The 24,184-nt window shown below is 39.3% G+C and overlaps 1 protein-coding gene across 6 annotated transcripts in view; it reads left to right on the top strand.

The window, feature by feature from the left end:
* The window catches only part of Coq6 (ubiquinone biosynthesis protein COQ6, mitochondrial), a 159,979-nt gene that overhangs the window by 97,608 nt on the left and 38,187 nt on the right, over positions 1-24,184 (top strand). For all 6 annotated transcript variants that reach the window (XR_012966803.1, XM_076191736.1, XM_076191737.1 and 3 more), the window contains one exon: positions 21,993-22,198. Coding sequence is in view for 5 of the 6 variants with exons in the window: in XM_076191736.1 (XP_076047851.1) it covers positions 21,993-22,198 (206 nt within the window). In the remaining variant the exon portion in view is untranslated. The remainder of the gene's footprint in view (positions 1-21,992; positions 22,199-24,184) is intronic.

Below are 24,184 nucleotides of genomic sequence, written 5' to 3'. Positions count from 1 at the left end.
ATAGACATCTAGGAATGAATGCTAAGAGGAGGTTATATGAAGGAGTGATTGTGCTGACAGCAGTGTACGGGGCAGAAATATGGAACATAAGAGAGGGAGAGAGAAAGAGTTTGAATGTGTTTGAGATGAAATGTCTGAGAAGTATGATAGGGGTTACAAGGCTAGAGTGAGAAATGAGGAGATGAGAAGGAGAACAGGGGTGGAAAGGGAGTTGGGGGATAGGGTTGATGAAAGAGTATTAGGATGGTTTGGACACATGGAAAGAACGAGTGAAGAAAGATTAGTAAAAGAGGTGTGGTAGGAGTGAATATGAGGGGGCATCTAGGATGAGAGTGATGGATGGGGTAAAAGAGGCATTACAAAAGAGGAATGTCTGTTGAGGAAAAACGGGAGAGGACAGAAGATAGGCATGATTGGAGAAGGGTTGTGTATGGATGATGCTGTGATACATAAGGGGGAGTGGGTGAGGGATGGGGGGTGAGGAAGTATGTATGAGAAATAATTTGACACAGCCCGAGGGGATTTCTCCCCGTCTTCTCCTTTTCTGCATGAGGGGACGGAGAGAGGGGGGGGGCCGAATTAATGAAGCGGCCTTGCTGTGGATCTGCCGTGTCTTGCGACACTACTTTGGACCCAAGGCAGTGGACAGGATGCAGGGATGACCCATCATCCAGGAGGTGCCAAAATGAGAGGGAGGGAGAAGGGTGGAGGGAATGGAATATATAGGGGATGGAATGGGTGGGAGTGGTTTCTATGCCTTTTTCTTTTTGGCTACTCCCCCATGTAAGGGGGAAAAGAGCCTTTGTTATGTGTATGTATGTACATATTTTTACATGTTCATTTCTTAGTTTGGTACATATTTTCCATTTCTCACATTTTTGTGTCTTTTTCCATCTTTTCCAGGCTTTATCTCTTCTGTCTTTTGCCTCACTGCACTTTTTATTATACATACATACACACATATGCCAAAGGCTTTTTCCCCCTTACAAAGGAGGTAGCCAAAAAACAAAGGCATAAAAACCATTCTCACCCTTTCCATCCCTAATACACTCCACTCCCCTCCACCTCTACCCTCCTTCTTATCTTGGCACCTCCTGGATGATGGGTCATCCCTGCATCTTATCCACTGCCCTGGGTCAGAAGCAGTGTCACAAGACACAGCACATCCACAGTAAGACTGCATCATTAAATCAGCAACCCCCCTCTCCGTCCCCTCATGCAGAAAAGAAGACGAGGAGAAATCCCTTCTGGCTGCGTCAAATTTTTAACACATACTAACTCACCCCCCATCCCCCCACCCATTCCACCTCATGCATAAATATATATATATATATATATATATATATATATATATATATATATATATATATATATATATATATATATATATATATATATATATATATATATATATATATACATATATACACTAGGATTTTATATATACCCTTTCCTGTTTTTGTCTAGGTACATGCTTATCCATTCCTTCATTATAGATTTCCTTCCAAATTGTCCATTTCTCTTCCACCTTTGTTTCTTCATTATTAAATTTTTTCCCAATTTGCTTCTTGAAAGAATTTTCCAAGTTTCCCAAAATCTGTTTTGTTATACATTAGTCTTCCTTTTCTGTGTTTTTTGTTAATTTTTATATTTGTTTCTTCATTTAATTCTAGATCTAGTAGTATGTGATCACTTTTTCTAATTGGTGTCTTGTATTTGATTTTATCCACAATTTCGGGTTCTGATGTGAATATCAAGTCCAATCTTGATGGTTCATCATTATTTCTATATCTGGTATTTTCTTTGACCCATTGCATCAATGTGTAATCAATGGCCATTTCCAGTAATATGTTCCCCAGTGATCTTCTCCTCCTTTCACAGTCATTTCTTCCCAACATATTTCTTTTGAGCTAAAATCACCCATAATTACCAGATTTCCTTCTTTCTTTAGTATTTCATTTAGTGTTTTTCTTGTGTCCAGCATTTTGGAGTGTTCACTTTCATTCCATGCATGAGTTTTTGGTGGGACCTAAATCACTACATACTTTCAATTTTTCATATCTCTATCCTCAACTCTTATCATAATCAACTCCACATTGTTCTCTCCTTCTGTGATTTTTGTCGCATTTAGGCCTTTCTTGGTTAGCAACATGACTCCTCCACTCTGCTTTGTTTCTCTATTTCTGAACCAACAATTATATAATCCTTGGCCTATACTATTTGGTGGTAATGATCCTTTCAATTTTGTCTCCACAATCCCCATTATATCTGTTTTTTCTTGTTCCAGATAGTCATTCAATTCATCCATTCCTGATATCAATCCGTCTATGTTGGGATATGGGGACTGCCGTGCTCAAGGGGCATATGTGCCAAAAACCAAATTTCGAGAAAAATGTGTTTAAAGTCTAGCAACAATTACACAATGAAGAAGGCAAAAAACGTAAAGGTACTTGGTAGGAAAAGATCGCTTATGAGGAGACAAATTCCATGGTGTAATTTTTTTTTTATTTGTTTATTTATTTATTTTTTTTTTAAGTTTTTCATTCAATGACAAAATTAAAAATTCCAGATGTAATCTTATATGTGTAAGTATTTATCATTCGATTTTATTCATTTTTTGGCACAGTCAACAAGTGTATTAAAACTAAGAATCCCTGAAAATTTCAGCTTCAAACTCGTATTGGTTCATGTTTTATAAGTGTTTTTGTGATGTAAATCATTATTATTAATTATTTTGTAGAAAAATCAATAACAACAAAGTTCACTTGATATCCGTAATAAAACAAGAAAATAATGGTCCAGAAACAACAGGTGGGCACCCTTTAACTCACCACATCTGTGCACTGAGGCAGGGAGGTATGAGAAACTTGAAGCAGTGCTGTGATTGGCTGAGCAGGCAGCCAGGACACTAGCCAGCACAGTGATTGGCTGACTGCCTCAGCCAAGGACGCCCCTTGAGCATGGAGTTTGTATACCTCATCATGACTCTCGCTCACCACAGCACGCAATTAAGTACCCTCAGTTAAAGGGACACAAAGGTCCAATTCCAGTATTCTGCTTTCAAGGCTAGACAGAGGGTGCTTCCATCTACCGGATTCCATTACTAGCTCAAAAACGTCAGAGGTGGTGGTTATGCCCCTTGAGCATGGAGGTCTCCATATGTTATCTTTAATTTTTTACCTTTTCTTCCTTTTCTTCCTGCTCTTGCATTCCCTTTTCCAATATGTACCATTTCCTCAGTCTCAAGTCCATCACTCTCCAAAAGACTTCTCTCTTTCGTTTTCTGTTCTTTTGTCATTCTTTTCTTCCTCTTTAAGTGTTTTTCTTTTTCCTCACCAGTCAGTTCCTTTTTTATCTATAAATTTTTGTAGCTTTTACTTTTTGCTAGTTTTCCTACATTTGTTAGTATTTCTTCTGCTATCCTCTGCAAATTAAGTTTTACTTTAAGAGGTCCTCTCTTTAGAATATTTCCCCATTCTGTAAATTTCTTCTATTCCCTTTTCAAGTCCTTGTGGCTTCTCCTATATTTCTTTAAGTATTTCTGCTACTATATTCTTCTCCTCTTTTTCCCTTTGAAACCTAATCTTTGATACCATAGATCACATTTTTTTTTTTTTTTTTTTTTTTTTTGTCTATTGTGTCCCTTACCCAATCTCTTTTTTCCTTTATTACTTCTATCACTGTGTCCTTTGTACTTTTGTTTATTTGTTCTTTGACTATTTCTTTAAATAGTATTTTTTGGTTTTCTTTGTCTTTCATTTGGTTTTTAATTTCCATCATTTTTTTTTTTTTTATATTCTCACCAACTTTGCCTGCCTCTATTAGTATCTTTTCATTGACTTCCCTCAACAAAGTTTTATTTATATTTGTGCCCTCTTTTCATCTTTTCATGATAATTTTTTACTTTAGCCAGTTCCTTTTTCATTTCTTCCATTTCCCTAATTAATAGTGCATTTTCCTTTCTCAATTCACTCACTTCTTTGTATAATTGGTTCTGTTCCATTTTCCATTCAACAATATCCCTTTCCATTTCAAATATTTCTTGGTTTATTTATATGCTTTTGAGGTTGATACCTTGTTCTGTTCTGAATCTATGGAATTACTCGTCTTCATATCTACAATTGTCAATGTTACAATTTTTTTCTAACCACTCTCAAAGGCATTTCATACTTACTCATATCTAATCTTCTTTTGGTTGTGTCAGCGTATGTCAGTTTATCATCCATTTTATTCATTTCCCTTCTTTTTTTTCTATTGTTAAACTTAAATCACTTTCCTACATCACGGTTCCATTCATTATTGGTCCCCTTCAATCTGTTTACAAGTAGATAAATCGCCAAATTTGGTCAAAGAATCGCTAGATTTAGTGCTAGCTTGCGGAGCATTCTCAGGCACATCTGATTCATTCAACTGTCACAGAGTTTGGGAGGATGTGCAAAAGAAGGAAGTTAAAGATAAATGTGGATAAAACTAAAGTGATGAGATGTACAACCACTCCTCGTTTAACAACGACAATTGGGACCAGCGTGCCGTCGTTAACCGAATTGGTCATTAAGCGAAAGTGTATACAGGTAGTCGTCGATTTACGACCTATGCGACTTACGACTGATCGACTTTACGACCACGAGATAGTGCAATAATATTTAACATTTAATAGAGTAATAGAATTGCAATGTTATGCCTGGCAGTGCAGTACAATTAGTTTGCACGCCACGAGACGCAAGTACGACAATTTTGGCAGGCTGCCGGCAGCGTCAGCATTTCAGCCAGCTAAATATTCTTTCGTTTTGTTTGTTTGAAGTAAAATGTTTCCTAAATTTGCATTGCATTTTGTATTTTTATATATTTTGTAATTAATAAAATGTAACAGGCTAGTTTGTTGTCGATAACAATATGTTCGGTACAGTACGTAAACGAAAAGAATGTGTTTCGAAATAAAATTTTACCTTACATTTTGTATTTTTATGTTTTGCAATTAATAAAATGTAACAGTAAAACTTTTTTATGCTTAGTCTGTTGTCGATAACAATATGTTCGGTACAGCATTTTGTATTTTTATGTTTTGCGATTAATAAAATGTAACAGTAAACTTTGTTTATGCTCTGTTGTTGATATTTTCGGTATAGTACGTAAACGAAAAGAATGTGTTTTGAAATAGAAATTTTCCTAATTGTGCCTTGCAATGATTTTAATTTAACAAACAAAAAAGTATGTGTAGGTATAAGATGACAGGACTTTATTCAGTATGCGTAGGCCTCGGGTGCGTTTCCTAACGAAAATTATAAAAAGTTAATGAATGTTAAAGAATGTAGTTCAAAGATAATACAATTTTATTCAGTATGCATACATTTCCTAAAGAAAGTATGGTGGTAAAATAATAAAAATGTTGAAAAATACAGTAATATCTTAGGTCAAAGATGATAGGTTTTTATTCAGTATGCTTAGGCCTAAGCTACGTTTCCCAAAGAAAATCAGATAAGATTATAAAAAGGTCAAAAATGCTATACAACATAGTTCAAAGATGCTAAGATTATTTATGTATGCTAAATATAATATACAAAACATATATACAGTAACAAAAATAATATATAAAGGGTAATATATACTGTATATATATAAAATCCGACTTGCGTCCAGATCGACTTACGACCTGTCTGTCGGAACCGAACTCGGTCGTAAGTCGACAACTACCTGTACATATACGTAGATGTACTGTATGTACAATGTCCAGCAATACATGTATCTTTATTTTCGTGATTGTGATTGTGCTGACAGCACTGTATGGGGCAGAAACATGGAACATAAGAGAGGAAGAGAGAAGGAGTTTGAGTATGTTTGACATGAGGTGTCTGAGAAATATGATGGGGGTTACTAGGCTAGATAGAGTGAGAAATGAGGAGGTGAGGAGGAGAACAGGGGTGGAAAGGGAGTTGGGAGATAGGGTTGATGAAAAAGTATTAGGATGGTTTGGACACATGGAAAGATTGAGTGAAGAAAGGTAAAAGAGGTATGGAAAGCAGATGTGGAGGGAGTGAACATGAGGGGGACGTCCTAGGATGAGGTGGATGGATGGGGTGAAGGGGGCTTTGGGGAAGAGGGGAATGTCTGTTAAGGAAGGACGGGAGAGGACAGAAGAAAGGGAAGAATGGAGAATGGTTGTATATGGAGGATGTTGTGATGCATGAGGATAGGGGTGAGGTAGGGGTCACCGATTTAATGAAGCGGCCTTGCTGTGGATGTGCTGTGTCTTGCGACACTGCTTCTGACCCAGGGCAGTGGACAGGGTGCAGGGATGACCCGTCATCCAGGAGGTGCTAAGATAAGAGGGAGGGTGGAGGGGTGTGGAGTGTATTAGGGATGGAATGGGTGGGAATGATTTTATGCCTCTTCCTTTTTGGCTACCTCCCTTGTAAGGGGGAAAAAGCCTTGGTATATGTATGTATGTATGTAAAAGAAAAACAAAGAGGATATGAAAAGAAACTCAAAAAGGATGGTTATAGAAGAGATCTGAAAAAAAAAAATAGTTTTCCACACAGAGTGGTGGACGTCTGGAACAAATTGGACGAAACAATAGTGTGTGCAAAAACCATACAAGAATTTAAGAATAAACTAGATGCTGAGAGATGCAAAGATGGGTCACTACGAGCATAGCTCCCCTTCCTGTATAATACAACTAGGTAAATACATACCCCCATCCCCTACCCAATCCCACTCATGCATCACAGCATCATCCATACACAACCATTCTCCATTTGCCCCTATCTTCTTTCCTCTTCCATCCTTCCTCAACAGACATTCCCCTCTTTCCCAGTGCTCATTTTATCCCATCCATCCATCTCATCCTAGGTCACCCTCTCATGTTCACTCCACCTTTACCTTCCACACCTCTTTTACTAATCTTTCTTCACTCATTCTTTCCATGTATCCAAACCATCCTAATACTCTTTCATCAACCCTATCTACTCCCTTTCCACCCCTGTTCTCCTCCTCACCTCATTTCTTACTCTCTCCAGCATAGTAACCCCTATCATACTTCTCAGGCACCTAATCTCAAACACATTCAAACTCCTCATCTCTTCCTCTCTTATATTTCATATTACTGCCCCGTACAGTGCTGTTGGCACAATCACTCCTTCACACACATCAGTCATCATAGTGACAACACGTATTACTTGGTGCTCCAGTGAAATACAAATATTCATGGAACGACACAACAGTGCTTTAATTATAGATTTCTTAGTACATAAATTGGTTCCTGAGGACAAAGAATTGGCAAATTTTTTCTAAAAGTATAGGATAGTGAGCAGCAAATAGACAAGGATATAGAAGTGCACAGATTGGGTAAGTATGCAGAAGGAGAAGGAAAAAGTCGACCACTAAAGATTAAATAAAGGTAATGGCATTAGAAGAAATCTTGATAAGAACAGGAAAATGGTCAAGAAGTGAACAATATAAAAATATATGGTTAAAAAGAGACATGGATGACAAGGAAAGGGAAAAATTTAGGACATTAACCCCTTCAATACGAGCCAAAATCTCACGGGCAGCATTAGCTGCCAGACGTGCGATGTTGCGTCATAATACTCGCATTATAAAAAATAAAGTCACCGCTGTATTAATCGTTTTCTCTTTCACCCATGAATTTTGATAACCATAGAAAATATGATGAAGCCAGTTTACAGAGTATGGGGGTCACACAAGTACAACTACAATAAATATAATCAAGACACCGACGTCGGCATCCTCGCGTACCCACTTGCTCCTCATGACGCCTACGTAGGCATCGCCGTATGGAAGGGGTTAAGAAATAAAGCTAAAGAAAAAAACAAGAAGAGGATGGAGATCAAGAAAACACAGTTCTATTAGAGAGTGTTAGATATGAGACTGAAAAGATGGTATACTCAAGAAAAAAAAATGAAAGATTCAGAGAACAACATGGAGGATGTAGAAAATTTAAATTGGCATATACAAATATAAATGGATTCATCTCAGGATTGAACGAACTTAACGATTACCTACTAGAAGTTAACCTGACATAATGGGAATCGTGGAGACAAAATTAAGAGGTCCACTGGTACTAAACAATGTTCAACATGAATTATATAATCACTGGCTTAGAAATAGGGAGGAGAAACAAGGCAAGTCATGTTCCTGATTAAGAAAAACTTAAATGTGACTAAAGTTACATATGGAGTGAATAGGGTAGAGATGATCACAGTAAGAGTTGAAGACAATGACATGAAAAGCAGAAAATTTGCAATGATTTATGTGCCCCCAAAAACAGGGTCTTGGACAGAGAAAGATTACTTCAAAATAGATGATACAAAATCTTCATTAAATGAGATGCTGATGGATGAAAGTAACACAATACCTATGGGCGACTGTAATTGCAAAGAAATATGTTGGTAAGAGATGACATTGGAAGGTGGAGAAAATCAATATGGAAATATGTTACTCAACATGACCATGGAATATACAATGACACAATGGGTAAAGGAAAGCACTAGATTTAGAAATAATGAACCATCAAGACTAGATTTAATATTTATGTCAGAACCTGAAATAGTAGACAAAATTGATTACAAGACACCATTTGCGAAGAGTGACCATATACTACTCAAGTTAGAATTAGAGGAAATATATACAAATAGAAATGAGAAACACAGAAAGGTTAGATTGATGTATGGCAAAGCAGACTTTGAAAAACTTAAGAATTTTTTTCTTAAAGTGAGCTGGGAAAAATTCTACAAAGAGGAAGCACAAGTGGAAGGAAAATGGATGATTCTGATGACGATTTATAAAGGAGTGGAGAAATATATACCAAAGCAAAAACAAGAAAGGGTGTACATAAAGTGCTGGTTTAATAGAAGGTGCAGTGAAGTGCAAGATAGAAGGGGCAAAACTTGGAAGAGATGAAGAAAAGACAGGAAACCTAGAAAGTGCCAATTACATGTTAACCAAAGGAATGAATACATAGAAATATGCAGGGAAGAAAAATGTATCTATGAGAAAGACATAATAAATGTAAAGATCAGCCAAAACTATTCTATAGATATGTAAATGGGAAACCGAAAAACAAACAGGAAATAGTGAAACTATGCCAAGGGAACAGTGAATACACAGAACATACTGAAATGGCAGAAGTTATGTGCAAACACTTTAAGTCTGTTTACACTAGGGAAAAAAAAAAAAAAAAAAACAGGCTGAAGGGAGAGAAGTGAACCCCCCATGAAGGAAATAATGAACCTCGATGTCAGAAAGTCACACAACCCAAATGGAATGATAAATTGGATATTAAAAGAATGTAAAGAAGAACTGGTAGACAAAATATACATAATATGTTGCTCATTCAAAGAAGGAAAAATACCAGAAGACTGGAAAAATGCTATCATGCCAATTTATAAAGGAGGAAATAAAGAAGACCCAAAAAATTACAGACTGGTTTCCCTTACAAGCACAGTAGGTAAAATCTGCAAAAAAAATTATAAAAAGTAGATGGATAAAACATCTGGAGGAGAATAATGTATTGAATCTGAGACAATTCAGATTTAAACAGAGAAGACTGTAAACCACAAATCTTATCTGCTTTTACTCAAGACTACTAGATATAATACAGGAAAGGGACAGATGGGCTGATTGCACTTTCCTAGATCTACCAAAAGCTTTTGATAAAGTATCTCACAAAAAAACTATTAAGAAAGCTGGAAACCATAGTAGGGATACAAGGTAAACTACTGAAGAGGATGGAGGACTTTTTGCATGGAAAAAAAAATTAGGGTAGTGCTCAGAGATAAGACTTCTATTTGGGAATATGCTAATTACTGGAGACCCACAAGGATCAGTGCTGGCTCCAAAAATCTTTGCCATTTATGTGAATGACATGGATGAGGGAGTGGAATGTTACATGAGCTTCTTTGCAGATGATGCAAAACTGTTGAAGAAAGTGAGTAATGAAATAGACTGCAAATCATTACAGAGAGATCTGAACAGGGTTTGGGAATGGAATCAGAAGTGGAATTCATTACTAAAAAAATGTAGCATAATGGAGTTTGGAAAAAGTTAAAAAAAAAAAAAAAAATCAGGAAGATATAAAATTGGTGAAAAAGAAATAAAGAAAGAGGGCTCTGAAAAAGACCTGGGAGTGATCATCACAAAAGATATGTCCCTTGACAAACATGTAAACAAAATTGTCGTTAAAATGTATAACTGCCTAAGATCAATAAAAGTGGCTTATACCTACCGGTACTTTGATGAAGAAATGGTAAAGAAAATACTAGTGACAATGATATGGCCTAAATTGGAGTATACAGTGACACTGTGGTTGCCCCGTACAAAAAAGAATATAAAGAAGATTGAGAAGATCTAGAGAGTAGCTACAAGGATAGCCTCAGAACTATCAAGACTCTCATATGAAGAAAGATTGTTAAAATTGGAGTTGCTGACTCTGGAGCAAAGGAGAGGTGACTTATTGATCATCTTCAGAAGAAAGGATGGAAGTCCTTGACAAAGAAGACTTACTAAATTGGGATAAGAGGAACACAAGAGGACATGGAAAGAAACTTATGAAAGGACAATTATAAAAGGAACCTGAAAAAGAACAGCTTTCCCCACAGAGTGGTGGATGTATGGAACACATTTCATGAAAAAACAGTGTGTGCAAAAACAGTACAAGAATTTAAGAGCAAGCTGGATGTGGAGAGACACAAAGACAGGACACCATGAGCTTAGCTCCCCCTTCCTGTAAGATATAACTAGGTAAATACAATCTCCTCTTAGCATCCATTCCCAAATGTCAAATTCTCATTACACTTTTTAATCCCCCTAGGCATTTACTTGCTTTTCTCAATCTATAATCTACCACCTCCACTCCTCCCTTTCCCATCACATTCACACCCAAGTATCTAAAACTATCCTGTTCCTCCAGTCTCTCTCCCTTAATACTCACCTCCAGTCTGCTGACATTTTCTACCCCTATACATTTCAACATCTTACTTTTACCCACATCTTCAACTTCCTTCTTTGTGGTACTCCCCCAGGTAGGCGTAGCTCCTCCTTGGGGATCGGTGCCATCTGCGTAGAGCTGATGGCCAGGGGTGGTTGCTGCTGATTGGCCCCCAACTCTTGGGGTTGGGGGGTGGTCCCACGACGTAGACATGGCAGCTCCAGCCTTACCTTGACACACTCAACACATGGTTCATCACAAACAGACTCAAAATGGCTCCAACCAAATCTACAGCAACGCTTCTCACCAACTGGACAAAGGAACACAAATACATACCTCATCTCTACATCAACAACACTCTAATGCCACACACAAACACACCGAAAATTCTTGGTGTAACATAGGATACATCCATGTCTTTCAAACAACACCTCACAAACATAAAAAACAAATGCACACCTAGACTTAACGCACTTAAGTCAATCACTGGAACAACATTTGGACAAAACAAAGAAACTAATATAACAATATACAAACAATGCATACGCTCAGTGATGAATTATGCGAGTCCTGCATGGGCTCCTAATCTCAGTGAGACACACCACAACACCCTTCAAATCATACAAAACGAAGCCCTAAAAACAATTACAGGCTGCACAAATACATCACCTACAGACCATTTACACCATGAAACAGGGGTCCTCAAAGTCAGGGACCACCTCGACATGAGAGGCACACAAACACTTGCTGCAGCCACCACAAACACATCACACCCGCTACACTACATAGCAGAACACCCACACACACCAAGAAACATTAAAACTACACCCAAAGACCTTTATTACGCACAGATACTCTCTTCTCTTCCTCCACAACCACCAAATACCAGCCTCCGGAAACATATTCATAATCATATCACTCACCGCTCCATTAACACACTGAAAGACAACACACTGCTGCATGCCAGACCCCCTGATATCCACCCTTCTGAATCCTCTCTCCCACGAAAGGACAGAGTCCACTTGGCCAGACTGCGATGCGGTCACCACCCAGCACTTCTAAGCTACCAGAAGAGGCTGGACGACCGTGTTGTGAACAGCTGCCCAGGATGTAACACTTCACCCCATACCATACAACACATAATGGAAGACTGCATTATACACAATCATGCACGCAAACAACACAACATACACTCTATAAAGGATTTGTGGGAAAACCCAGTTTCGGCTGTGGCCTTCCTTGGGGAGACGGGACTGCTCGGACAGACAGTCTAGGGAACGACAACAACAACAACAACTTCCTTCTTTTGCACACCATCCCAAACACTGTCACTAACTTCCTCAATCCCTCCTTTAATCCTGCTACAAGCGCAGTGTCATCAGCAAACCACAACTAGCTTATCTCCTACTTTCCTCCATTTTCTTTAACCATCTCCAATCCCTGACCCACTACCCTTGCATTTACCTCTCGCACCACCCCATCCATGTATAAATTGAACAGCCAGGGCGACATAACACATCTCTGAAGAAATCCCACCTCTACCTTAAACCATTCACTCTCTCCATTTCAAATCCTAACACAGGCTCTACTACTCTCGTATAAAATCTTGACTGCTCTTAAAGGCTTTCCTCCTATCCCATATATCTGTAATACCTCCCACTTTGCCTTCCTATCTACCCTGTCATAAGCCTTTTCCAGATCCATAAAAGCTCCTCCCCCCCTCCAAAAAAAAAAAGAAAATCCTTACCTTTTCCTAAAGCTTTCTCACATATCTGTCTTACCACAAAATTCTGATTAAGCAACCCCTACCTGTCCTAAACCCACACTTTTCCTCACCAATTACTCCCTCTTTTCTTCTCCTAATCCTCTCAATCAAGACCCTCCCATAAGCCTTCCCAACTACACTTAACAAGCTAATCCCTCTGAAACTCCTACACTCACACTTGTCCCCTTTACCATTGTAAAGTGGAACTATACAGGCACTCCTCCAGTCCTCCAGCACTCTACCCTCTCTTAAACATTAACCCCTTGTCAACCTTACGTAAACAAACATTTCAAACCGTCCCACGAATGGCTGGAGCCTTATGTTTGTAAACACAGACACTTGCCACCACGTGGGTAGAAATAACCCAGAAACCGAGGCCTTGAGAGCCCTCAATACACACAGCTTATAACTGTGACACGTGCGTGTCACAGGGAGCAGGTGTCACAAAACACACATCCGGTACTCAAAGGGTTAAGTAACCTCACCAGCCAATCCACCATCACTCTACTTCCTTTTTTCAGACATTCTGCATGACCTCCATCCAACCCGGTGCCTTACCTGCTGTCATCATCTTTCTTTATTTCTCTTCCATTTTCCTCATTTATCACGGTCATTTTCTTAGTACTTCCCACTGCAATTACTTTTCCCTCCCTATCTTCCTTCATATTTAGCAACTCCCTAAAATACTCTGCCCATCTTCCTCTTACTGCCTTCTCTTCTATTATCATCTCACCATCTGCACCTTTTACCTTTTCTTCTCCACTTGATTCGCCTCCTCTTCCTCTCTTAATTTCTTTCCAAATTATTTTTTATTACTTTCAAAATTTTCTGTCATACACTTACCCCATTTCATATCAGCTCTAATGCTTTACTTCTCTTCTCTTTTCTTTGTACCTCTCTTATGATTCCCATGTCCTGTTTTGTAACCAAATTGTGAAAGCTTATTTCTTCTCTTCTACAACCTTCTTTGCTTCATCATCCCACCACATAAAATATTCGGAGAAACCTACAACTTATTGAGGTCAATCAAAGTGGCATTTGCTTATATGGATGAAGAAATGATAAAGAAAATACTAACTACACTAATAAGACCAAAACTTGAGTACGCAGCATCACTTTGGACACCCACTACCAAAAAGAATATTAAGAAACTAGAAAGATTACAAATAGCGACAACCAAACTAGCACTGACTCTTGCCGAACTAACATATGAGCAAAGACTGTCCAAATTGAATCTACCAACTCTGGAACAAAGAAGAGAAAGAGGAGATCTGCAGACTATCTACAGAATAATGAAAGGAATGGAAGTTTTAGACAGGAACGACTTGTTAGTGTGGGACAACGGTAAAACGAGAGGACACGGAAAAAAACTGAAAAAGGATAGTTATAGAAAAAAATTGAAAAGGAACAGTTTTCCACACAGAGCAATGAATACATGGAACAAATTAGACAACAAAACAGTATGTGCAAACACTATACAAGATTTTAGGATCAAACTTGATGCGGAGAGATACAAAGACGGGGCATCACGAGCATAGCTCCCCTCCTGTATATTACAACTAGGTAAAAACTTACTATCCTTTCTTCTATTTCCTCCTGTCCTCCTTGTTCCACACATCATCTTTGTATACCTTGTGACTCCCTCCTTGAACCATCCCCATTCCTCCTCCACTCCTAGTTCTACTCTATCCGTCACTCCCTCCCACTCCAACCCTCCCCCCCCCTTGGGCCCAGTACTTTGATGTAGTGGGGGGGCTTGCATGTTGCGAGGAAGGACTAAGCTGTGCCAGCCAGGTCCAACAATGCTTGAGAGGTCAATCCTGAGCTTCCAGACTAAAACTGTGCCAAACAGACATAAATTGACAACCCTGGCCTGATCTTGATTATGGACTGGACTATTCTCTGGATTTGATGCCCTCACCCCATGACAGTTGTCAGAGAGTGAGATATCAAGGGTAATGAATAGATAGGGGACCCCCCCACCCTCATTACCCAGTGAACTCCCCTATCCCTTTCCTTCTTATTCGCTACCCTCCTCTCCTTTTCTCAACTTTTCCTTTTACTACTTGAGAGGTTCTGGCAGTTAAAGTTTTCCCTGAAACCCCACCAGAAACCAGGTGGGTGATGGGATATACCGCGAGGTCCCTACTCATTGCGAGGGGTAAAACCCCGTATGCTGGTGGAGGAGGGGCAGTGGGGCTACCTTCGACTGCTGACTCTCTATCCATCTTCCAGTGCACATAGGGAATAGCAACGCCGGCTCCATACTCTATGGAACAAAACTAAAGGACAAATTTCGTTGTGAAAGCTTATACTCGTGACCGAGACCCCCTGTTTGTAAATTGTCATATTCTGGATCCTTCAATCTCTGCAGAGACTACTTCTTTTATTACTTGAGGCATCAAGCAACTGCAGTATCTTCTTCTATATACATTAACTAAAAAATTTCTGATATATGGTGACGCCCAAGAGTTATAAACTTGACAATGGCGACTCCACTACCTGCAGTTGCAGCAAACCCTAAACTCTTGCCTCCTTCCATTCCTCCTGATCCTCCCCCTAATCACCCTTCCAAAGTATTAACAAACACTCCCACAAATTTGACCCTTTCAAATAAACTCTCCTCTGACCCAGTTGACGACCCATGCAAGGCAATGGAAAATCTCGACAACAAAGACCCTGGACTGAATATGGATAAAGATTCAAATGAAAAGGCAGTTTCAGCTATTACCGCCAAACCAACGATGATCACACTAGAACCATTTGAAATCCCAAGCTTTAAAGGCAGTGAAAAGACTACATATTGAGAGTTGCTTTAAACATGAATTCTGAAAACATTTCACAAAAATTCAATGAATTTGGTTGTATAAAAGAAATTAGGCTACGGTTGTCAGACACTTCCAACTATTGGCAAGTGTGGATAGTATATTCTTCCCATAATGAGGCAAAGAAGGCCTATTCAGAAAATGTTTAAAAAGAATATCAAGTGCTCTTTGGCCAATAAGGTATCACCTAATTTAGATGTATATATTACCCTATGGTGCATAATAAGAGTCCACGATATGCAAACATCTCAAGAACACCTAAGCCAGCTACTTGGGTCATTGCAACAACCAATGGTGAGCGAGCAAACTTGTATACTTTTAGGAAAGAAAGGTTAAAGCTGAAGATATGGACAATTCCAGAATTACAAGATTTGGACAAACAAGTTTCTTAATACATGCTAAGTCTCCCACTCAAGCAGCAATGATATCCAATTTAAAAATCCAACCTGATGGAGTCACCAAAGAAATAAAGCCCCATTACAACTTCAGCTATGCCAAGGGGATTATTTTAAACCAAGACCTACATGAATTGTCAGAAGAAGAGATTCTTGAGATGTGCCCCGAAACAATATGGAAAGTTGATAAAATTCCAAGATCTTACATGATTGTTGGATATCAATCGACAAGGAAAAAATTAATATTCGCCCTTATAAGCAAAAACCGTTACAGTGTTACAATTGTTATGGCTATGGTCATCCCTCAAGGAGATGCACAAGGAACAAAGTCTGTGGTAATTGCTTCCAAAATGAACACGGTGACTGCAAAGAACGAGAACTATGTATAAATTGTAAAGAAAATCATAACGCTAAAAACAGAAATTGCTCTACATATAAAAAAGAGCAGGAAGCTGTCCTGAAAGCTTCCATAGAAAAAACAAGCATAGGACATGCAAAGAGGCTGTTACTAAAAACAACATACAGTGAAATTCTTCAAACAAACAAACCCAACACCATTGTAACATCCTCGACAAACAAGGATAAAAACTACAGACCTTCAGATAAATCCTCTAACCCCCCTCTTTGGGGGGTCACCAGGCTTCCTCGAGGACCAACTGGACTTCCTCAGAGACCCTCCAAGCTTCCTTGGAGACCCTCCGAACTCCCACAGAGGACCCCCAGGCTTCCTCGGAGGCCCCCCAAGCTTCCTCGGAGGCCCCCCCAAGCTTCCTCGGAGGCCCCCCCAAGCTTCCTAGGAGGCTCCCCAGGCTACTCCGGAGGCCCCTCTGGCTTCTACGATGGCACACGAAACTTCCTCAGAGCCCCTTAGGGCTCCCGTGGCGACACACCCGACTCCTTCTGAGGCCACCAAGATTCATACAGAGGCCTCACAGACATTGACAATGACACTTCAAACTTCGCCAGGGACACCCCAGGCTTCCTCAAGTGCCCCCCAGATTCCATCTGCTTCTGAGAACCACAAAATAGACTCTCTCCCGGACTTTGGGACCTCAACCAAGAAAAGTTACAACCTTGTACAACCAAAAGTACAAAACTCAAAGTCCAAGGAGATGCAAAACTCCTGTAAGAAAAGACCCCGAACTCTCTGTCTGACCCAAGTAACATCTGATGGTGCCCGCCAACAAAGATCCAATCACTCCACCTCAGAACCATCCCACTCAGGAAACAAAACCCGGAAACCCAAAAAAGAAACACCTAAAACAAGCCCCACTAGAGACAGTAAAGAAGCGACCCAAATAATGTCTCTTATTCAGTGGAACATACATAGTTTCAACTCCAACCTAGAACAACTCCAGATTCTTTTTAAAGAACATAAGGTCTCTGCCATTTGTTTACAAGAGACTATGCTAGGAAACACTTCCTCAAATTTAGGACATGAATATGCTTTCTACAGGTCCCCACCTCTTCCAGGAGTACCTATACAGGGAGGACCAGGCATAGGTACAGGCATAATTGTTTATAAGTCAATGAATCATCGAAGCCTTCACCTAAACTCTGCTTTACAAGCATGTGCAATCCAGATTTTTACCACTAAATGGATTGCTCTATGCTCAATATATCTAGAGTCTGCACTAGAAAACAGATTGCAAGATGATTCAGGCAATCCCCAACAACATATACTGGAAGACCTACAGAGTCTGATAGACCAGCTACCCCAACCATTGATTTTAATGGGGGATTTTAATGCCAGACACAGGCTGTGGGGAGAAAGAACATGTAACCATTGGTGCAATAAAGTAGAAGACCTACTAGACAATAATGACATCGTATTACTAAACAAATGTTCCCCAACCAGATACAATCTCACCCACAATTCTAAATCTGCCATTGACCTCATGATCTGCTCCTCTTCGTTGAGACCAGAATACCAATAATCTGTGGATGAAAATTTATACGTAAGTGATCACTTCTCTATCCATATGAAATTAATTAGAAATATTCCATCCCCATGTTTACCAAAATGGAAAGTTGAAGAGGGAGGCTGGAAAACATACCAAGACTACACAAAAATTGACCAAAATAATGAAGATTTTCCAAATGCCTATGTTGTCTACGAACATCTCGAGAGTATTATGATAAATGGGGCTATGAGGTCTATACCAAAAACTCAAGGAAATCCTAGACATGCTCCAGTTTCATGGTGGACAGATGCCTGTGCCTTAAGCAGAAAAATCATTAGAACTTGTTACAAAAAGTACAACAGAAGACCCATAGCAGTTAACCTAATAATTTATAAAAGAGCACTGGCCAAACAAAAGAAAACATTCAAAAAAGCAAGGAGAGAATCATTTATCAGATACACAAGTAAATTAAAACAAGACTCTCCCGTAAGCTTAGTATGGAAAAGAATCTGAAAACTGATGGGAAAATTTGTGCCATCTCCATTACCCATCTTTAAGATTAACTACTTCCATACGGTGACACCTACGTAGGCGTCATGAGGAGCAAGTGGGTACACGATGATGCCGACGTCAGCGTCTTGATTATATTTATTGTAGTCGTACCTACATAACCTCCATTCTCTCTAAACTGGCTTCATCATATTTTCTATGGTTATCAAAATTCACAGGTGAAAGAGAATGAACGATTGAGCACTGACTTTATTTTTTATAATGCGATTATTATGACGCAACATCGCACGTTGGGCAGTTAATGCTGCCAGACGTGTGATGTGCCCCAGAGTGAAGAGGTTAACAATAGAATAGTTTCTGATCCCCTTGAAGTAGCGGAAACATTTAGACGACACTTCACAAACATTTCAAGTGCTCTCCACTACACTCCCTTCTTCAGAAATATTTAACCTCTTCAGTACGGGCCAAAATCTCGCGGGCAGCATTAGCTGCCAGACGTACGATGTGTCGTAATAATACTCACATCATAAAATATAGTCACCGCTTATATCGATCGTTCTCTCTTTCACCCGTGAATTTTGATAACCATAGAAAATGTGATGAAGACAGTTTAGAGAGTATGTCATTACGTAAGGGCAACTACAATAGATATAATCAAGACGGCGATATGGCAGCCTCGCGTATCCACTTGCTCCTCATGCCGCCTACGTATGCAGCACCGTATGGAAGGGGTTAAGAAAGTACAATAGCTGTCCCTCCAAAAAGTAAAAACATGGAGGCATATAACCTCCCATTTACACTAACAGAAATAGAATAAACAATACCTCTATCATCTCCAACTTTGCCAGGTGAAGATAATATAATTTACTCAATGATTTCACATCTTCCTACATGCACCAAAGAATTTTTCCTAAATATACCGAACAAATTTTGGACTACAGGATCTTCACCAAAGTCGTGGAAGACTTCAATCATTATAACCATACCAAAACTAGGAAAAAATCCCAGTCTTCCTCAAGGGTATAGACCCATTGCTCTAACCAGTTGTATATGCAAAATATACAAATGAATGATCAACATATGTCTTGTCTGGTTTTTAGAGTAAAAAAATCTCCTCTCAAACAGACAATTTGGCTTCAGAAAAAACAGAACCACTATGGACTCTGATATTTCTTACCTGAGAAATTCAGAATGCTTTTGCCACACAGAGCCAAACCATAGGAGTCTTTTTCGATCTAGAAAAGGCTTATGACACCACCTGGCATGGTGGCATCCTAAAACAACTTGCCAAATAGGGTGTAGGAGGAAATATGTTCTTTGTGATTAAAGATTTTCTTACTGATCATATCTTGAAAGTAAGAGTAGGTTCATCTCTCTCTTCACTTTATACCCAGGAGGAAGGCATACCCCAAGGAAGTGTCCTCAGCCCAACACTGTTCAACATAGCCATCAATGGACCACTAGAACAAGTACTAGTCGAAGTGCATGGCTTGGCATATGCAGATGACATTGTTTATAATCTGTAGCATCAGCACTGGTGGCAGGCCAGAAGATACAGACTGCCATTAACTCTACCACTGTAAGATCATTTTAACATCAATAAAATCAATATTACCCGTCAACCCCATTATCAGACAAATACAAGATTGGCTGGTCCTCCTCAGTAACAGAAAGAAAATAACTGTGAACTTCTGCTGGATTCCTTCCCATGTGGGAATAAACAGAAATGAGTTAGCCAATGCTGCAGCTAAAGAAGCAGCTGGGCTGGCTCATATCTCCCAACTCAAAACCCCCAAAATGAATTTTAAAAACCGCATCAGAAGTTACACCAGAGAGCAGTGGCAACTTCAATGGAATAACGAAAACAACAATTTAAAGCTCAAATCCATCAAACCTTCTGTCATCCCTTGGAGTCATTTCCAGGGGGACAGGAGGACTGGTATCATCATGACTCGCCTTAGAATTGGGCACACCTTTTTAACCCACAAATACCTGTTGATGACTGGAGTGGAGAGACAGGCTCCCCTCTGCCCCACTTGTCGAGAGAACCTGACTGTAGAACACGTTTTAAAGGAATGCCCACAATTCAGCTCTGCTAGAAGAAACAATCTTCTAGAAGGGCTTACCATTACTAAAGTTTTAGGAGAGGATGCTCCCATAGATTGGATAAAATGTTTTTTAAAGGAAATCAATTTGTTTTACCATATTTAAATTTTTACAGAAATTGAGTGGATGAATTGGAATAAATAGATATATTAAAGAAGTAGATATATATGCGCTGAATGGCCCCAGGCTCTGGTGCTTGGCTTACTAGCCAAAAACTTCATAAACCAACCAACCTCCCACTCCTCTCTCAGCTTCTTGTACTCCTTCTCCTTTTCTTTCTCTTTTAAGCAGTTCACTCTAAGCACCTCCCTACCTTCTGTCCTTTTCCTTTTTCTCCATCTATCCTCCACTCTCAATTTACCCTCCGTCAAAAAATGATCTGATATTCCCCCACTCTCTCCCCTTAGAACATGTATTTCCTAACTATTACTACTATACTCCTGGTTACCATAATATACTCCATTAATGCTCTATCTACCATCTTTTCATCCACCACCCTCTCCCACATGTACTTATGACTTGTTCCTAAACACTTTATTTGCTGTCATCAACTCTCTAGACATATCTCCTCCATCAACTCTTAACTACGATTTTTCCCTGGAACACCACAACACTTCCCAGCTGCTCCATCTGTTGGTTTATTTCCTACCCTAGCATTAAGGTCTCCCAGTACCACTTCATTGACATTTCTCCCTAATCCCTCAATGCACTCATTTAAATCCATCCAAAAAACCTCCCTTTCCTCTACACTCTTCTCACTACCAGGCCCATATGTACTTACAAAAACCCACATCTCCTTTCCCAGTTTCGCCTTCATCCACATTAACCTTGAAGAAGCCTTCTTCCACTACACTACACACTTACCTATCTCCTCACTTACTAGTATAGCCACCCCTTCTCTCCCTCATCCTCTCTTCACTCCTGAGAACCTACCAACTACACTCCCAAATTCACACTTGCCCCTCCCTCTCAACTTAGTTTCACTCAATGCCAGCATATCCTTCTTTCTTATCACAAACATACTACCTATCTCTTCCCTTATACTCTCATCTGTACCACATCCACACACATTAAGACCCAAACCTTAGGGTATTGGTTGGAAAACTCCTAGACCCTTTTATGCCTTTACTTTTTTTTTAGGAATTTCCCCTTTGGAGCTACAGGGAGAAGGATGCCTAGTCCAATCCCCATCCCGTTTTATGTCACCTTGTACAACTCAAGTGGGAGGACTTGGTGGCAGAATTCTTTTCCCTCACCACAGGGTTAGGGGGGAAAAAATCAGAGAAATGGTACAGGAGAGTAACAAGGGGTGGAGGGACTGCTGCAGTATAATAAAGTATCATCATTTCTCTATGAACAGATTTACTCTATCACAGACAAAATGATGTGTGTCTCTAGTCCGTAGGGGTGCCTCATATAGACATTAAAGTATCAGCTGCATGCTACTTAGCCACAATAACATGCAGCCAATGCTCCAGACGGGGTGTATGTATGTATGTATAATATGTTAATTATATTTAATTTGTATCACTTTAATTTATACAGTGGGATGAAAATGAACTCAACCAATCAGTAGAAAACTTACATGGGAGATGGATGGATATGCTAGAAGCAGTGTTCCCAGGGGGAACTGGTGATAGCAGACAACTTCCTCCAAGTATAAAGGCCATAGTACCAAATAGCCGTGCAGGATTTCCCCTTGGTTTGGGACATGCACTTCACTATGTGGGGCCAAGAGTTGCACTTATTGGGTAAGAGTAATTCTATTTTTGTTGGATATTCAATCACTTGTTACCAACTAAAAAATTTTTTTAAAAGGGATGACTGACTATTAGATGAAAAATTGTAGAGATGTCTAAAACAAACTTTCAGGATCCTTATTTTTATTATGAAAAGTGTAAGTCTTAAATGAGAGAGGCTGGAGGAAGTGGATAGTTTCAAGTATTTGGGGTATGTGGCAGAAAATGGAGATGTGGAGGTAAACTAGATTGAGAAAAGCAAGTAAATGTCTTGGGGGACTGAAAAGTGTCATGAGTAATAGACATCTAGGAATGGATGCAAAAATATTGTATGAAGGGCTGATTGTGCCTACAATACTAATGGATTATAGACTTTGAATTTAAGAGGGACAGAAAGAAGACATGTGTTTGAGATGTGTCCAAGAAGTATGGTAGGGATAGGGGTTACAAGGTTGGATAGTGATAAATGAGGGGGAGAGCTGGGTTGGACAGGGAGCTGGCAGATAGTGCTGATGAAAGATTATACGGATGGTTTGAACACGTGGAAAGAATGAGTGAAGAAAGATTAGCATAAAGAATGTGGAAAGCAGAGGAGGCTGGAGTAAACATGAGGGGATGACCAAGTTTGAGATGGATGGATGGGATAAAAGGGGCTTTGAGCAAGGGGGTAATGGCTGTTGAGCAGGGAAGGGAGTAGGCAGTGGATAAGGGTGAGTGGAGAATAGTTGTTTATGGATGATAATTTGATGCAGCCCAAAGGGGTTTCTCCCCATCTTCTCTATTTTCTGCATGAAAGATAGGGCACTGAGAAGTGAAGCCAAGGAAAAAAACGAGAAAAGAACTGAGACGGAAAATAATTAGTTTTATTGGAGTGCTGGATCTGAGGTCTGAGAAAATGGTACATCAAAAAAATGGAAACATAAACCAAAAAAAGAGAAGAAAAGAAAAAAACTAAAAGTGACATATACAAACATGGACAGTATGATTTCTGGAATGAATTAATTAAACAACTATTTGTCAATAGAGAAACCAGACATAATGGGAATTGTAGATACAAAACTAAAAGGTCCTATACAATCAAGTCTGGTGGGACAAGGTACCTTTGGTCGAAAAACAAAATAGACAAACAGGGGAAGGAGTCTTGCTATTGACTAGAAATGGCCTAAATGTAATAAAGGCAACATAAAGAAAGGATAATGTGGAATTGATTACAATTAAAGTAAAAAATAACTGTACAAAAAGTAGAAAGATCATAGTTGTATATGTGCCCCCAAAAACTAAGACTTGGACTGACAGCGAACACTCAAAATTACTAGAAGACACAAAGAATGAATTAACCGAGACACTGAAATATGGAGAAACATAGTAATAATGGGTGACTCTAATGCAAAGGAAATAAATTGGAAAGCATTGACAGTAAAAGGTGGAGAGGAACACTGGGGTAATGTCCTACTGGATGTGACCATTGATTACACATTAACTCAATGGGTCAAAGAAAACACTAGATACAGACAAAATGAAGAACCATGGAGACTGAACTTGATATTCATTTCTGAGCCTGAAATTGCGGAAGAATTAAACTGTAGGACCACATACTAATAGAGTTCAAGCTGAAGAAATAAAATATTGTGAGAAGAAACAAAAGACATGTGTCTCTAGACACATCTCCCCTATTAACTCTCCACTATGATTCTTTCCTGGAACTCCACACTTCCCAACTGCTCCATCTGTTGGTTCATTTCCTACCGTAGCATTAAGGTCTCCCAATAGTACTACATTGACATTTCTCCTTAATCCCTCTATACGCTCATTTAAATCTATCCAAAAAGCCTCCCTTTCCTCTACACTCTTCTCACTACCAGGCCCATATGCACTTACAAAACCCACACCTCCTTTCCCAGTTTCACCTTCATCCACATTAACCTTGAAGAAACCTCCTTCCACTCCACTATACATTTACCTATCTCTTCACTTACTAGTATAGCCACCCCTTCTCTC

The sequence above is a fragment of the Oratosquilla oratoria genome, chromosome 10, assembly GCF_046742065.1.
Source record: "Oratosquilla oratoria isolate Oo_2021 chromosome 10, ASM4674206v1, whole genome shotgun sequence".
Classification (NCBI taxonomy): domain Eukaryota; kingdom Metazoa; phylum Arthropoda; class Malacostraca; order Stomatopoda; family Squillidae; genus Oratosquilla; species Oratosquilla oratoria.
The sequence above is the reverse complement of the archived record's forward strand: the minus strand, read 5'-3'. Positions and strand labels throughout refer to the sequence as shown.